The sequence below is a fragment of the Garra rufa genome, chromosome 22 (genome assembly GCF_049309525.1).
Source record: "Garra rufa chromosome 22, GarRuf1.0, whole genome shotgun sequence".
NCBI classification, from domain to species: domain Eukaryota; kingdom Metazoa; phylum Chordata; class Actinopteri; order Cypriniformes; family Cyprinidae; genus Garra; species Garra rufa.
The window spans coordinates 19740421-19758426 of NC_133382.1; the positions used below are offsets into that span (position 1 = coordinate 19740421).

At 37.2% G+C, this 18006-nt stretch overlaps 1 protein-coding gene across 1 annotated transcript; it reads left to right on the forward strand.

Moving 5' to 3' along the window:
• Nucleotides 1-3341: 3341 nt before the first annotated feature.
• On the forward strand, nucleotides 3342-7371 carry desi1b (desumoylating isopeptidase 1b). The gene is made up of 6 exons (XM_073828563.1): nucleotides 3342-3720; nucleotides 3871-3892; nucleotides 4058-4127; nucleotides 4272-4381; nucleotides 5778-5900; nucleotides 5985-7371. Exons 1-6 carry the CDS (start codon nucleotides 3633-3635, stop codon nucleotides 6073-6075), a joined length of 504 nt encoding a protein of 167 aa, XP_073684664.1. The 5' UTR covers nucleotides 3342-3632; the 3' UTR covers nucleotides 6076-7371.
• The last annotated feature ends 10635 nt before the right edge of the window (nucleotides 7372-18006 follow it).

Here is an 18006-nt window from a genome sequence, read left to right on the forward strand (position 1 = left end):
AGCGAGACAAGAGCGGAGTGACTGGTTAATCCATGCACAGGAAGTAAACAAACGTTTTTATGAGCCGCCTTAAAGGTTTACAAAATAGTAATTATTTATTATTTGTAATGGTACTCTGTTTTTTTTTTAATTATTATATTTATCATTAAAAATTAAGGAGTGCAAACATTTTAGCAAGTGGCTGTAAACAAATCTTTCATTTCACTCGGATCTTTTCTTTGAATAGATTAACTCGGTTCCCAAGAATGAACATTTGTAGTCATGATTTGACCGATGGGGCAAAAAGTAAATGACTGTACTGCTGCAACAAACGTAACAAATTAAATTACACTAGACACCCTTATTAGTAAAACCCATTTGAAATTCTACAATAAACACGACTATGTGCCACATATTGCTTTTATTTAATTTTTAAAGCATGTTTATCAGTGCTGGGTTAACACCCCACCCTGACAGCACATGTACAGTCGTGGCCAAAAGTTTTGAGAATTACATAAATATTGGAAATTGGAAAAGTTGCTTCTTAAGTTTTTATAATAGCAATTTGCATATACTCCAGAATGTTATGAAGAGTGATCAGATGAATTGCATAGTCCTTCTGTGCCATGAAAATGAACTTAATCCTGAAAAAAACTTTCCACTGCATTTAATTGCTGTCATTAAAGGACCTGCTGAGATCATTTCAGTAATCGTCTTGTTTACTCAGGTGAGAATGTTGATGAGCACAAGGCTGGAGATCATTATGTCAGGCTGATTGGGTTAGAATGGCAGACTTGACATGTTAAAAGGAGGGTGATGCTTGAAGTCATTGTTCTTCCATTGTTAACCATGGTGACCTGAAATGAAATGCGTGCAGCCATCAATGCGGTGCATAAAAATGGCTTCACAGGCAAGGCTATTGTGGCTACTAAGATTGCACCTAAATCAACAATTTATAGGATCATCAAGAACTTCAAGGAAAGAGGTTCAATTCTTGTTAAGGCGGCTTCAGGGCGTTCAAGAAAGTCCAGCAAGTGCCAGGATCGTCTCCTAAAGAGGATTCAGCTGCGGGATCAGAGTGCCACCTGTGCAGAGCTTGCTCAGGAATGGCAGCAGGCAGGTGTGAGCACATCTGCACGCACAGTGAGGCCAAGACTTTTGGAAGATGGCCTGGTGTCAAGAAGGGCAGCAAAGAAGCTATTTCTCTCCAAAAAAACATCAGGGACAGATTGATCTTCTGCAAAAAGTATGGTGACTGGACTGCTGAGGACTAGGGCAAAGTCATATTCTCCGATGAAGCCTCTTTCCGATTGGTTGGGGCATCTGGAAAAAGGCTTGTCCGGAGAAGAAAAGGTGAGCGCTACCATCAGTCCTGTGTCATGCCAACAGTAAAGCATCCTGAGACCATTCATGTGTGGGGTTGCTTCTCATCCAAGGGAGTGGGTTCACTCACAATTTTGCCCAAAAACACAGCCATGAATAAAGAATGGTACCAAAACACCCTCCAACAGCAACTTCTTCCAACAATCCAACAACAGTTTGGTAAAGAACAATGCATTTTCCAGCACGATGGAGCACCGTGCCATAAGGCAAAAGTGATAACTAAGAGGCTCGGGGACTAAAAACGTTGAAATTTTGGGTCCATGACCTGGAAACTCCCCAGATCTTAATCCCATTGAGAACTTGTGGTCAATCCTCAAGAGGCGGGTGGACAAACAAAAACCCACTAATTCTGACAAACTCCAAGAAGTGATTATGAAAGAATGGGTTGCTATCAGTCAGGATTTGGCCCAGAAGTTGATTGAGAGCATGCCCAGTCGAATTGCAGAGGTCCTGAAAAAGAAGGGCCAACACTGCAAATACTGACTCTTTGCATAAATGTCATGTAATTGTCGATAAAAGCCTTTGAAACGTATGAAGTGCTTGTAATTATATTTCAGTACATCACAGAAACAACTGAAACAAAGATCTAAAAGCAGTTTAGCAGCAAACTTTGTGAAAACTAATATTTGTGTCATTCTCAAAACTTTTGGCCACGACTGTACATCACGGAGATGTCTATTGGATGTTCTGTATCAGATGTCAAATAGATGTATATTTGATGTCTAAGATGTTTATGATTTAGAATGTATGTAAAATAATATTTATAGACGTCTGTCACATGTTTATACACAGGAAATGCTTTCCAGATCAAGTGATCTTTAAAAGACATCTTGCAGATGTACGTGTGCTTGATCTGAAAAGCATCTGATGTGTACAAACATCTGACAGACATCTGTAAGATGACAGCAAACGTCCAACAGGCATATTGCATATATATATATATGAGAAAGCACTCAAAAATTACATCTTTCAAATGTTAATGCAGACATCAAATAGACATCCCCATGATGTATGTGTACTATCAGGGATGTGATGTTATTTACTATAATCACATTACTTTTTTTCAAATAACTAGTAAAGTACTTTTTAATTAACAGAGTTACTTTTTCAAATAAGTAACACTAGTTAATTATTTTAACACCAGTAACACCAGTTACTTATTTTTCCCATTTATTGATTGAAAGCTCTCCTTTCCCAATGTTGAGAGAAATCAGAGTAAGATGTTACTTTAATTGTAGAATAAATGTGAACATGCATTAATTCATCTCACTCACAAAAAAGATTTAGCGTTCCAAATGAATAAAAACAGTCACATGCAACTCAGAATATGACGCAAACTTGCAATAATTAAATATGTTAAATAATACAAATATAATTTATTTTATCCTATTTTATTAACCAGTGTCTTTGCTGCTGACCTCTGATCCAATTCACCATATTAATAAGCAATTATTCCTCAAGATAAACTAACATTTGTTCTTTTTTATTGCTAAAGAGTGTTAAACTTTCTTCTTCTGCATTCTAATGGACAGACGTGAATTTACTTTTCCTTTAACCTGAGGCTTTTAATATTAAAAACAAACAAGCCCTGCCCAGATTTAAAAAGTAACGCAAAAGTGATGTGCATGTACGTTACTTTCCATAAAAAGTCATTAAGTAACGCAATTAGTTACTTTTTTAGGGAGAAACGCAATATTGTAATACATTACTTTAAAAAGTAACTTTTCTAAACACTGTTTTTGCGGCACGTAAATGAAGGAATTGTTCAATCGGGTTTTGGAATCGGTTTATTGAAATGCACTGTTCAAACGAACCGAAGCTTGAACATGACTTCCGCTTACCAGTTGATTCTGTGGTGGATATGAGCACCGTCATGCTCGTTTTTATACAATTCGCCATCTAGCGTTTTGGAGGTTTGTTACAGATGTTGAACAGATGTATCTGTGCTGCCATTGGTCGGGTCTCCAATGAATAAGCACATTTGTCATAACCGGTATCGAAATATCTTGAGTCACTGTGACAAGGCGGACGTGAACGCTGTGTCGTATTTGTCAACAACCCGTGGTTTATTATTTTCCTAAAATAATTGAAAACTATAACAAATGCGTTTCTCGTGTTTATTTAATGCGATGATGGAATGTGAGCCAGCAAAACAGTAAAGTCTGCATTTCCGAGTTCAATCAGAGCGAGAATCTCAAGCTAAGTTTCAGTTTGCTAGCTGCAGAGTTGCGATTTTGTTTGTAAACACACGTTTGTCTAAAGCCGTGGCGATGGCTGACGGAAGTTCTTACAATGTGAAGCTGTACATTTATGATCTGTCAAAAGGACTGGCCCGTCAGCTGAGTCCCATGATGTTAGGTAAGTTTCGGCTAAAGTTGTTCAGGAAATAAGTGATGCTTCTAGAATAGAAATGTATTCATTCTTGAGAAAAACAAAACAAAACTTTTTATAATGTCTTTGGAAATATGTAAAGAAATGACTGCAAATCTTCTGTATCTAAATTGACAGGAAAGCAAGTCGAGGGAATATGGTGAGCATATTTATTACTCTTTTTTTGGAAAACTTGCTAACTTGCTTTCTAGCCAAAGATCTAAGATCACTAGTGACAATGCTTTTATTATACATTTGTTTTAATTTAACAAACATTTTAACACATCTTCGTTATAATGTGTTGTTTTTGGATTACTTAATGAAGGCACACCTCTATAGTGATTTATGGAGAAGAGTTTTTCTTTGGAGGAGGAGGCATTACAAGCTGCTTTCCGGTAAGAGATGATCAGTGGAGGTTTATGAGGCATTTGTTTCTCTGAAATGTATATCTGAAAAGTTAAAGACTATGTTAGGTAGGTTAGAGACATCAAGTAGAGCCTAATAACCCATAATAATCACAAAATGATGTCTTGTTTCAGGGTGGTACTATTCTAGGTATGCCTGATTCCACAGTGGACCTTGGAAACACAGAAGTTCCCCAGGATCTTTTTCAGGAATATCTGTCATCGCTCAGGGAGTCTACTTACAGGTCAGTATATCTTTTTTTTTTTTTTTTTGTGCATTTAATAGGAAACTGCATTCTCTATCAGTCAAAAGTTTTTGAACAGTCTGATTTTTAATGTTTATTACTCACCAAGCCTGCATTTATTTAATCCAAATACACCAAAAACAGTGCAATTTTGAAATATTTTTACTATTTAAAATAACTTTTTTCTATTTGAATATATTTAAAAATGTAATTTATTCCTGTGATTTCAAAGCCGAATTTTTAGAATCATCACTCCAGTCACATGATCCTTCAGAAATCATTCTAATATTCGGATTTGCTGCTCAAAAAACATTTATTATTATCAATATGTGACCCTGGACCACAAAACCAAAGTCTTAAGTCGCTGGGGTATGTTTGTAGCAATAGCCAAAAATACATTGCATGGGTCAAATTTTTTTATTTTTATTTTATGCCAAAAATCATTAGGTAATTAAGTAAAGATCATGTTCCATGAAGATTTTTTGTAAAATTCCTACTGTAAATATAGCAAAATTTAATTTTTGATTAGTAATATGCATTGTTAAGAACCTAATTTGGACAACTTCAAAGGTGATTTTCTCAGTATTTTGATTTTTTTGCACCCTCAGATTCCTGATTTTCAAATAGATGTATCTCGGCCAAATATTGTCCTACCCTAACAAATCACACATCAATGGAAAGCATATTTATTGAACTTTCATATAATGTATACATATCAGCTTTGTAAAATTTTACCTTATGACTGGTTTTGTGGTCCAGGGTCACATATGTTGAAAACCTCTGATAGGTTTATTTCAGGTTTCTTTGGTGAATAGAAAGTTCAGAAGAACAGCATTGATCTTAAATAGAAATTAATTTTGTAACATTATAAATGTGTTTATCATCACTTTTGATTAATTTAAAGCATTCTTGCTAAAGTATGAACCCCCCCCCCCCCAAAAAAAAAGTTCTAACGCCAAGATTTTGAATGGTATAGCATAAAATGTTACGAATAATAATAATAGTAATACTTGAACAGCAAATCAGCATATTAGAATGATTTCTAATGTATCATGTGACACTGAAGACTGAGTAATGATGCTGAAAATGTAGCTTTGATCACAGGAATAAATTACATTTTAAAATAGTTTCAAATAGAAAGCTGTTATTTTAAATAGTAAAAACATTTAAACATTTTACTGTTTCGCTGCACTTTGGATCAAATAAATGCAGGATTGGTGAGCAGAAGAGACTTCTTTAAAAACATAAAAAAATCTTAACAGTTCAAAAACCTTTGACTGATAGTGTATTTTATTAGTTTAACATGCAGAGATAAAGTAGAATATGCAGAAGTGGCACAAAAATGACAATATGCATGTTCAAACCTGTACTTCCTTCTTTATTTCTTTATTTCCAGGCCTGAAAAATACCATCTTTTTGAACACAACTGTAACACCTTCAGCTCTGAGATCGCACAGTTTTTAACAGGAACTAAGATTCCTTCGTACATCACTGAACTCCCATCTGAGGTGCTCTCTACGTAAGTTTGCCCTTACAATTTTAAAATCAAATGTTGTTGTTGTTGAGCAGAACAGGATTGAATTACACTTCTCTTTCTCCTTAGACCTTTTGGACAAGCACTCCGTCCTTTTCTCGATTCAGTCACTGTCACTCCATCGGGGAACAATGGCATGAATGGATATGGCCAGTGGTAAATCTGGCTGCATCTAAAAAATTATTATTACAACAGTCATAAAGCTTGTGTATCAGACTTATAATAATAGTTTACTTAGGTTTGACCCATTGTGCCTATATATGAAAGCAAGTCTTCCAGATTTTCTGCTCAGTGCCTTTTCAAACTCAAGTGACGAGTGTTTTAGTCTTTTAAACTGTCCTTCAGTGATCTGTGGTGTGAACCGATAAACCAGTTTATCTTTACAGTTGACTTGTATAGGATTTACTGGTACAAACTATTAGTTAAAACAAAATGTTAACTATAATAACCCCTGTGGATGTTTCCCAAGTCAACCAAACCTAAAATGTATTTGATAAAACTACAAAGTAGCATTATTATTACTAGGGAATTGCACTCATTTTTAAAAAACAGGCCAACTTTTTAAATAGATTAAATGTACCAAAGAAAATAGTATCAGGATTCCATTCGTTGGTCTGTAGGTGTCTCTGTTCTACCTCAACATGATCTGTTACTTCAGATGCTTTAAGAGGAATAGAAATGAGAATTAGGTTGCTAGTTATTAAAAATATGCTGATTATTACTAATTAGAAGAGTGTCATGTAGAGTCCCTTATTTATATGTAAATTAATTAGACAATGTATGCACCTTTACTGTTTACTGTGCTTGCAAAGAACTCATTTTCAGATGACTCAATCACTCTTTCCTTAATCCTTAGTCATTTTCTTTCTACTGATTATTGACTCTCTCAGTGCTGTAAGTTGTTATCTAAACTTTACCTTTACTCAGAACAACATGTATGTCAATCCTAGAGTGCCATGAATATATAGTGAAGAGGGTTTAAGGGGGTCAATAACTTCACAGTAAGCACAATAACAGTCACACAGATGAAGCTAATGAATGTTTTATAAAATGTGCAGGTGTCACCAGCAATGGACCCAGTAGGAATGTGGTTTAAGTGACAAATGACCATTAATAGTAATTAACAAGCAGTATAGAATTCATAACTGGTTTTAGGGTAAATGGTCTAAACTCTTTAGTCACTGTAAGCATAACAAACATGTTCACAATGAGACATATATATGATTTTTAACCAATTTTTAAACGTGCGCACTGTTTGTAACTTAAATTTTATATATGATAAACATTCCTAGTGATCTCTCACAGTTAGATTTGTTTAGTAGGTTTAGGTTATGCTGATTTATCTATGCTACTGTTGTATTTATTTAGAAATGTTAATTTTCTGCCTCAAATAAAGCTCATTTATATGTAAATGTGTTTGTGTCACAAACAAATAAAGACACTCTGAAAGTATAAAGACTGTCAGGTTGCATGTCTTATAGCAGTGGATTACAGTATTTTAGTGTCATTGAGATAATATTTTAATTTTTATTAATATTTTGAATTCGTTTTTTATTTTTATATTTACATTTTTTTAAAGAAATGTTGCTTTGGCAAGCTGAAATTATTTTTATAATTTATTTTTAAATTAAGAAATAAGATTTTTAATATTTTTTAAAGAAGTCTCTCTTCTGCTTACCAAGTCTGCATTTATTTGATCCAAAGTACAGCAAAAACAATACAATTTTGAAAAATATATACTATTTAAAAGAACTGTTTTTTTTTTAATATATTTTAAACTGTAATTTATTAATGTGACATTACTCCAGTCACATGATCCTTCAGAAATCATTCTAATATTCTGATTTGCTGCTCAAAAAAACTTTTATTATTATTATTATTATGTAGAAAACAGCATTTGTTCAGGTTTATTTGATGAATAGAAAGTTCAGAAGAACAGCATTTATCTGAAATAGAAATCTTTTGTAACATTATAAATGTCTTTATCATCACTTTTGATCAATTTAAAGCATCCTTTCTAAATAAAAGTATTAATTTCTATACCTTCCGGCCTCCAAAAAAAAAATATAAAAAATAAAAAATAAAAAATTGAATGGTATAGTGTATAATGCTACAAAAGCTTTTTATTTCATATAAATTCTGAACTTTTTATTCATCGAAGAATCCTAAAAAAAACACTCAACTTTTTAAAATATTGACAATAATAAAAAAAATGTTTCTTGAACAGCAAATGACACTGAAGATTGGAAGACAATAATAAATTACATTTTAAAAGATATTCAGTTATATTACACAGTAAACATATTTTAAAATTTAAATTTTAAATCTTTGAATCCAGTTCTTTAAAATCATTAAAAATCTTACTGTTCAAAAACTTTTGACTGGTAGTGTATTTTTATTTAAATGAAAGAAAATGTTTTTCTATGGTTTTAGCTAAATAATAACCCTGTATAATAGTATATAATGCTTAAATGACCTCAAATACATGCATTTTGCATAATGTTTTACATCTAAATGTAGGCTGGATGATTGATTTGAATTATAAATCCATTTAACTACCTTAAAGGGATAGTGCACCCAAAAATGACAATTTTGTCATTAATTACTCACCCTCATGTTGTTCCAAACCCATAAGATATTCGTTCACCTTTGGAACACAAATTAAGATATTTTTGATATAATCTGAGAGCTTTCTGACCTTTCATAGACAGTAGTGAAACTGAAATGTTCCCAGAAACGTAGTAAGGAAATTGGTAAAACAGTCCATATGTAATAATTTTACGAAGCTATGAGAATCTCAGAGTTTATGGGTTTGGAACGACATCAGTAATGAGAATTTTAATTTTTGGGTCCCTTTAAACTTGTTTCTGTAACAATATCACTCCTAAAAAAAGTCTTCCATGGTTACAATTCAGTTAAAAAAGTTTACACGCAGTACAAATGTGACAGTCTGTACTTTAACATTGCGTTGAATTGCATCATCTTGCTCACATCTTCTATCATCTTCTTAGCGGGTCTTTATATAGTGAAAATATGCTGATGATGACAGGTTAACTAAGGCAGTCTTTAAAAAGACAAAAACAGAGTTTTCTTTTTATTTGTGCTCTTATAATCCACAAAATTATTTGCTTAGTTTTCGAATTTCGAATTTAATGCTTGTAAATCCACCAAATCAGATACAGACTCTCATTTCTATATCATTTATGGTTGGCATTCACATGGCAGTTTCCTTTCGGTAGCTGTCTGCTCACACAATCCCTGACATTTATATGATTTCATGGGCTATGCCACTAATTAACCACTATGGCTTTTCAGGATGTGATCCTCTCATCCAATATTACTGTCACAAGCAGATAAAAAGATTTTACATCTAATCATGTGCATAATGTACTTCCAGTACCATTAAAAATTAGAGGGCAAGGGAGAGCCAGAGAGTGACACAAGCTCATAAGATGTTTTAGAACAGGCATGTCTTAAAAAGCATACCAAAAATACATATATAAACATAAAATGAAGCCATATAAAACATAATCCCTAAAATGTTGGAGGAATTAAACATAATCTGACTGTTGATGTCCTCGTTTGCAGCTCAGGCTGTGGTTTACATTGAAAAAGTATAATCCTCCGGGCAAGAAAGTGTTTTTTTAGTGCATTATATAGACATGGTGTTATATGTTTCGTATGCCTTCTGTTCCTGTTTCCTGTGCCACATTTTGTAGTCTCTTTGTAGTCTCTTTCTTGTTGATTAGTTACCTGATTGTGTTTTGTTAGTCTACTAGCCTGTCTACTTGTTTCCTATATGTTCTTTGTCAGGTATTGTCAATGTATAGCTGTAGTATTGGTATTCTCAGTTTTGTTTCTTGTATTCCTTGTTTTGCTAGTATTTTTTTGTTTGTTTATTTTGTACTTTTAACCTCTTGCATTTGGATTCTGCTTTCCTTGGTCTCTGAGTTTGCCTACTTATGTTCACACATGGGTGCACAATGACCAAAAAGAAAAAAAGCTGATTCTTTTATATCTTCTAATATGCTGATATGCTGTCCATTTAATGAGAAGTAAAACAAAGGGATTCACAGTTAACCTGGTAGGTTCACATTCAAATTCTCGTAAATCACTATTTTTAGAGATTTGAAGATGAAAAAAAAAAGAGATAGTTAGCTATTTCCACTCTTTGTAAGGGTTAATATAAATCTCCAAATCCACAAATACAAATTACATGAGGTAACAGCATGAGGGTTTTTACCCATCTGAAAATAGTTGACCAAGTTGCTGTTTAAGATAGCTATAAGCTAGGTGCTTCTCTTGCTTAAACTCCAGGTATGTGAACTTCAGACTGAAAAAGCTCCTGTACAGCTACAAGGATCTGAATTTTCCAAAGAATGAGTTAATCAAGAGCTTTCTACCATTTTCATTATTCATAGCACTTTTTTGCTGAACAAGACTGAGGGGGGAACAGAGCTGTGCTATGGGGATTGCTCTCGGGCCCCCCCCCCCTAACTAATTTTTTTTCCCCTCTTTATGATCCCCAATAGCATGGCTGATAATACGGCATTGTACTCTATTCATTTGAGGTACATCGGTCTTAAAGGAATAGTTCACACAAAAATGAAAATTGGCTGAAAATGTACTCACCCTCAGGCCATTATGGAAAGCAAATTTAAAGAAATTTAGCATTACATCGCTTACAATAGGGCTGTCACTAACGATTATTTTGTTAATAGAGTAATCTGACGATTATTCTGGCAAGTAATCGAGTAATCAGATAATTATAATGAATTTGTTTGAGGTAATCAAAATAGACAAGCAAATAATAGCCTTTAAAATGACTTAAAATACATATATAGACCTTTTTCCTGAACACGGAAGTAAGTCCGACTCTTAACTGAAAGAATGCTTTGCATTTCCGGTCTGCATTGTTTCTAGTCAAATTAGGGTATATTCCGAGCTAATAAACTAATGTTAAACCTATTCAAATGTTTTTAAAAAGCACATGGCTCCATAGCGCCAACACTTGGCATTGTCGCAATGACCGTCATTTGTCAGTGCCTCACTTTAATGAGTGTGTAGATGACACGAAGCAGCGGAAGGTAGCTACATTAAAAACTGATGGACGCTATTTGAATGGGTTCCTATGGTAACCGGAACAGAAAAGCATTCAGTCTGATGTTAGAATTCGTAATGGCGGCGCTCATCGCTTACTCAGGAAAAAGGTCTATAATAGCAATTAAGAAATAACTAGTTCAAATAAGGTGGCAAAAGCAAGTAATCATTTGGTTTTATTGAACAAAACTGTTAAAATACATAATGTATTCTAAACAATAGAGCTATAGTACATGACGCATTATAACAAATGACTGCAGAGAGTGGCAATGGTTTGGTGATTGTTTTTACACTTTACTGTGCGATCTAATCCGTGTTTAATATTGACTCATCTATATTTAATTAAAATGTCCACGTAATCTTTAATATTTGCCCATTTCTTTATGACAGAAATGCTGTAAATTCAGAGCCACAGACAGTTAGCATATTGAGAAAGATATATTTTCGTGTGTTTGCGTAGGTTTATAAATTGTTCTTACAAATCTAATGAAATAGCGCATGCTGTGTTCCCAGATGAACATTATAGTAAACCCAAACTCATAGCAACATGCTTAGATGGAGTTTGAGACATTCCACACATGTAAATGATAACAGTTTGTGTGGAGCAGCATTTACTGTGAATGGAGCCACTCTGACATGCACACGTAACCTATACACATATAAAGAATTAAAGCGCATATATTAAACATGCAATGCAAATATGAATTTAATTGAATTGCAGCGTTTGTGAAATTATTCTTTATTATGGTTTTTAAATAGATTAATTAGATCATGCAGCCTTGGAAAACGGTCTTATAATGCGTTTCATGTTGATTCTCGTCCGTGGAATTCGCCACTTCAGCTATTTGCAGTAACTTTTACAAATAAAATGCTTAAATTGAATCAAGGATTCGTGACTACATAACAATACTTTAAAAGCAATCCACATGACACCAGTCCATCCCACTTTACTGTGCGAACTAATCTGTGTTTCACGAGTTCACACTCTCATATAATGTGAAAAGGCAAAATGGTAAGCATTTTTTGGCGTGCTGTCCGAGGGGAGGGCTCCGAGCTCGGGATGGAGCCCGAACCCGGAGAACTCCCCCCCATCCCGAACTGGGATGACTTAAATGGAGAGTGGGGTGTTGGGGTGGGGGTGGGATGCTAGAAAACCATCATGGAACGGAGGTGAGCTGGCTGTATTTATGTACCAATTGAGCTTGTTAAGGTGATTGGCTGATGAGCTTCACCTGGCCAGGTTGATTATCTGATCGTGCTCCTCCTGAACCTTGTTAATAAAACATCATTTAATATTGACTCAACAACATTTAATTAAAATGTCCACTTAATCTTTAATATTTGTCCATTTCTTTACAACGGCAATGCTGTAATCTCAGAGCACGGGTTTGAACAGCATATTAAGAAAGATATTGATGTGTTTTCCTGCGTTTGCATAGGTTTATAAATGATCCACATTACAATTCTGATGAAATAGTGCATACGGTGTTCCTAGATGAACGTTATAGTAAACCCAAGCTCATAGCAACATGCTTAGATGGAGTTTGAGATGCTCCACACATGTAAATGATAACAGTTTGTGTGGAGCAGCATTTACTGTGAACGAAGCTGCTCTGACATGCACATATGTAACCTACACGAATATAAATAGTTAAAGCGCATATATAAAACATGCATTGCAAATATTCATTTCATTGAATCAGAGTGTTTGTGAAATTATGGTAGAATTATGCTTTATTATGGTTTTTAAATGGGGTTTATATATCATGCAGCCTTGGAAAACGTTATTTGCAGGTACTTTTAAAATCAAATGCTCGAATTGAATCAAGGAATCGTGACAGCCCTACATTACTATAATTTAAAAGTAATCCACATGACTCCAGTCCATCAATTAACATCTTGTGAAGTGAAAAGCTCTATTTATGACGAACAAATACATCATTAAGGCATTTTAACTTTATATCGCCATTTCAATAATCAATAAGACCAGCAGTTTTTCATTTTATAAGATGTTAATTGATGGACTGGAGTCATGTGGATTACTTGTTGTCATAAGGTGACGTGCTGGACGGACGAGACACAAGATTACAATAAACACTATCTTTTAATATATACTTAGAATAACAGGCAGGAACATCCACACACGAACACATAGAACGATTAAAGACCGACATTGAACTCTTCAAACAAACAGACTTATAAATGGTGACTAATTACAGAGACACAGGTGAAGCAGATCACGGTGATGAGGACTAAACCAAATGACTACAGAAACACAGGGGGAGACAATGGGAGAAACCAAAGACATAAACTGACATAACTATGACATTACGCCCCCCTCCGCAAAGGCGCGTCCTCGCGCCGTACAAAACAGAAAACAGACTAGAGGGGCAGCAAAACTGAAAAACAGAGTTCATGGAGGAGGCTTAGGTGGAGGACGCAACCCCAGGAGGGGGACCAAAACAAGAGTCCAAGGGTAAGACAAGACAGTCCAGAGGGGCGACGACGGAGGGAGGAGCCAGGGAGGACATGGGTGGGGCATAAGGCAGGAGGAACCGACCCAGACCGCAGCCATGATGACGGCCCACTGTGGAGCCGACGGAGGGAGGAACCATGGTGGATGAAGGCGTGCCGACTCCATGGGGCCGACCGACAGAGGCGGAGCAGATGGATTAGGAGCCCGAGGCGAAGATGGAGAGCCGATGATCCGGGGTGACGCCGAGGATCCGGAGGGCCAAGGTGGAGCAGGCTCTGGCGCCCGAGGCGGAGGCGGAGTCCCGGAGATCCGCGGCGGAGCCGGAGCGACAGAGGATGGAGGCTGTGCCCGCAGGAAGGAGGAGTCCCAAGGAGCCGGTGGGACGGCGCGACGAGGCACAGCCGGAGGAGCAGAGTCCTGAGGAGCCGATGGGGTGACGACTGACCAGGGCGGAGCCGGAAAGACGATGGAGCCCGGTGGAGCTGGTGGATCGATGGGCGACGGTGAAGAGGAGGGCGTCGAGAGCCGTGGTGGAACCGCGGGGTCGAAGGGCCGAGGCGGAGTCCAGGACTCGGAGGCTGGAGGCGGAGCTGAGGAATCCTCCAGCCGAGACGCCGATGGAAGCTGGCAGTCCCGCGGCGAGCCCACTGCACAGGTGGTGGGCTGAGGGTGAGCTGGGGGACTGACTGCTGACCTGGGAGACTTGGGGCGGCTGGGCGGAACCAGCGGGAACTCAGGACTGCTGGGCGGAACCAGCGGGAACTCAGGACGGCTGGGCGGAACCAGCGGGAACTCAGGACGGCTGGGCGGAACCAGCGGGAACTCAGGACGGCTGGGCGGAACCAGCGGGAACTCAGGACGGCTGGGCGGAACCAGCGGGGACCAGGCAGATTCAGACAGACGAGGGCGGGTGGGAGGGAAGTCTATGCAGGTCAGTGGCTCAGAGAAAAAGTCAATTAAATCATATGAGTTGTCTTGGGCAAGATCCGAGAAGAAGTCTATTAAATCCCCAGAGTTGGATCCAAGCTCACCCTCAGCGGTGGTGCAGTGGGCAGGGCTCTCTGTAGCCCTCTCTTGCTCCACGTCATACTCCACCGTCGCGGATGTTGATGCCGGCTCTCGCACCTGGTCAGATGGGTCAGGCTCTGTCGCTCTCGGCTCTGGCACTCCATCTGCGGTGGGCTCAGGCTGTAACTCCGCATGTCGGGGTGATGTTTGGCTGGGTTCTGGGTCGTGAGTGGGGTTGACGTCCTCTTCGATGACGCCGACAGTCCAGGAAGAGTGGCAGGACGCCAACACCCACTCGATGTAGTCCGGCAGGCTCTCTTGAGGACCCTCCCCGGATAGCAGCGCCTTGGTGGTGGGATTCAGTCCTACGTGATAGTAGATGCATAGGCTGCTATCCGGGAAGTGGGAATGTTCTGCCAGGGAGATGAACTCACGTGTATGGTCCTCAAGAGAGCGTTCCTCCTGCCTCAGGAGGATGAGACGAACAGTAGGGTCCATAATCAAACAATAAAAAACAAAACACTGAGGGAAAAAAGACGGAAAATAAACGCAGGGGAAAGTGCCGGGTAAACTTTTAGGTCGGTCTTTCTGTCATAAGGTGACGTGCTGGACGGACGAGACGAGAAACAAGATTACAATAAACACTATCTTTTAATATATACTTAGAATAACAGGCAGGAACAAGCAGGAACATCCACACACGAACACATAGAACGATTAAAGACCGACATTGAACTCTTCAAACAAACAGACTTATAAATGGTGACTAATTACAGAGACACAGGTGAAACAGATCACGGTGATGAGGACTAAACCAAATGACTACAGAAACACAGGGGGAGACAATGGGAGAAACCAAAGACATAAACTGACATAACTATGACACTTGTAGATTATTGTGATGTTTTTTGTCAGCTGTTTGGAACCTATTCGGATGGCACCACTATAAAGGTTTCATCAGTGAGCAATAGCTTTAATGCTAAATTTCTTTAAATCTGTTCCAATTAACAAATAAGCTCATCTACATTTTGGAGGTTAAGGTTAGGTGAACTACACCTATTATTGTGTCTAACTCAGGCTTGAATGAAGCTGAGATCAACTGAGTATGGTGATATTTTTAAGGAGTTATTGTTACTTCTGTACTCCTGAGAGACTTCAAGTCTCACTTTTTTCCCCACAGATCATAGCAACAAAGCACTAGGTGATAAATCAGGAAGAAAAAACTTTTTCACAGGTTCAGAAGAGACAATAAGTAATAGACAGGAATACTGAAAAACACTTGTCGTCACTTACTAGCGTAACAATATAACCAGCAGAAAAAGCCACAACCACTTTACAAACCGACAACATGTCTGGAACAAAAAAACAGACAATATCACAAAAATAACTTTTCATAGTTTAAATGAACTAATGCATCTGTCAGTTACAAAATGTCCTTATTATCATGTGGTGCTAGATGATATTCAGTGCATGCTGTGCTACACTTTTTATCTGAAATCACTGCATGTGTATAATTAGAGGAATTACTTCAGATTAAGATTATGAAATGTGAGCAGTCAAGAAATCCAGAAATCTACTTAATCCTTCTACCACCCAAGAGAAATGTCCTTCAGATATAAACATGTATGCATATATGTCATATGACAGCAGACAGGCTCTCAAACTTGCCTCAGTCTTCCTTATGTGCAATTTGAGTCTAACCTTTCTAATTTCTCTCTAAATTTTTTATTTATTTATTTATTTATTTATTTTTTTAACAAATAACAAAATTCTCTATTTGTACCATTTGGGGAAGTAAAAGAACATTTCGGGAGTTAGAAAGGATAAAAAATGCTGAAAAAAAGATAAAAGAGAGCGAGAGAAAAAAGTTCAAGATCTCACGTCACTAAAATGATGAGCCGGTGTGAAGCTGAATTTAGAGAGATGACGACATAGACAATTCAATCAAATTCACTACCACCCCCTGTCTAATACGCTTAAGATGTACATATTCCAGACCTGGAGATAAAAATGACTCAGTATTTTGCTTTAAAATTTTGTAAACCTTTAAACCTTGAAACCTCTGTGCTGCTTTAATCTAGTTCTTAAACCACAGGGAAAAAAGAAGAGTCCCCTAGCATAGAAATCCCACGTGTCTTCAATATATTCATTTCACTGGATATTTTAAACATTATCTGCTTTCAGGCCAAGGATAAAATAAACTTGCTGATGCAAGTGCATCAATTGAGAAACTAATCCCGTAGTTTGCTATAATCATCCTGTTTGTGAACCGATACTAAGATTTTAGACGCATCAAAGCGTGGGTTAAAAGAAACGAAACCTAGGAAGTTTCAAGGAGCGAGTGAAAAGAGCGAGTAAATCATATTATTGAAATTCTGAGATGAGTGGCAGGTTTTCTCAATGGATCCAGGTGCTTCTAAACCAATTTACAATAATAAAGAACTCAGCACAGTGGAGTGACTTTCTATTTGCATCTCTTTTCACTTGGTAAAGGTCAAGTTTGACAGAGAGTCTACAGAGACCTCAAACAAACCTGACTGTTTATGAGACATTAAAATACACACAATTCACCAGAGGTTTTATAGTCATGAAAGGGCATATGGCTGGTTTAATCATCAAAAATATTTGCACAGAATTCTTTCTTTCTTTTTTTTCTTTCTTTCTTTTTCTCTCTCACAATCTCTCTGGAACAAGAGGATCAAAATACGCTACAAAACACCCATCTAACTCAATTGTGTTATTCTAAACCAACATTTTCATGTTGACTGCCAGTTTTGCTGCAAGTCCTGGCATTCTCATGACCACCTATACTCTTTGTGGGCACACTAGGGTAATCTTTCACTTAGTTATGCATCCATTCTCTCTGTTTCCAACTTTCTCTCTTATTTTCCCTCTGTTCCTTTGCCTTTGTTGCATCAGAACATAAGTACTCTAGGAATAAGTAACAGTGGCCCCACAGATTCACGTTCATGTGCAGCATGTGTTTGGTAATACAACTTGCAATTGGATATAGACCATTCAGCAGTGGCAGCACTGATTGATAGTCAATACAACTGTACATTAGTAGTTAGCCCACGAGCGTTGGGTGCTGTGCTACTTTGGGACTAGGGAAAAAAGGGAAATTCTCTTTGTCTAATCTATATGACATTGCATAGTCCTACATTGCGTAGTTTGCACTTAACTTTGTTAAACAAACCATGAACTGAGGAAACAACAGAGCTTATAAACTTAAAGTATAAAATGATGACCAAATCAGTTGCCATAGTAAGTAGGAGAACGGGAAACTAGAACAATGACAACAGGAAATTAAAGAGAACAAATTAAAAGTCAATGATAATGAAAACTAAATTAGCTAAAAAAGACTGACAATTCCAGACATTATGCTCCCACTCCCAAGGCTGATGATACATGGGGCAACTCTCCGAGCAAACGTTGGGCAATATTGCTGTCAACAGGCAACCAGGTGAGAAACAGGGCCCATGACCGATTTAAAAATTTGTTACCCAT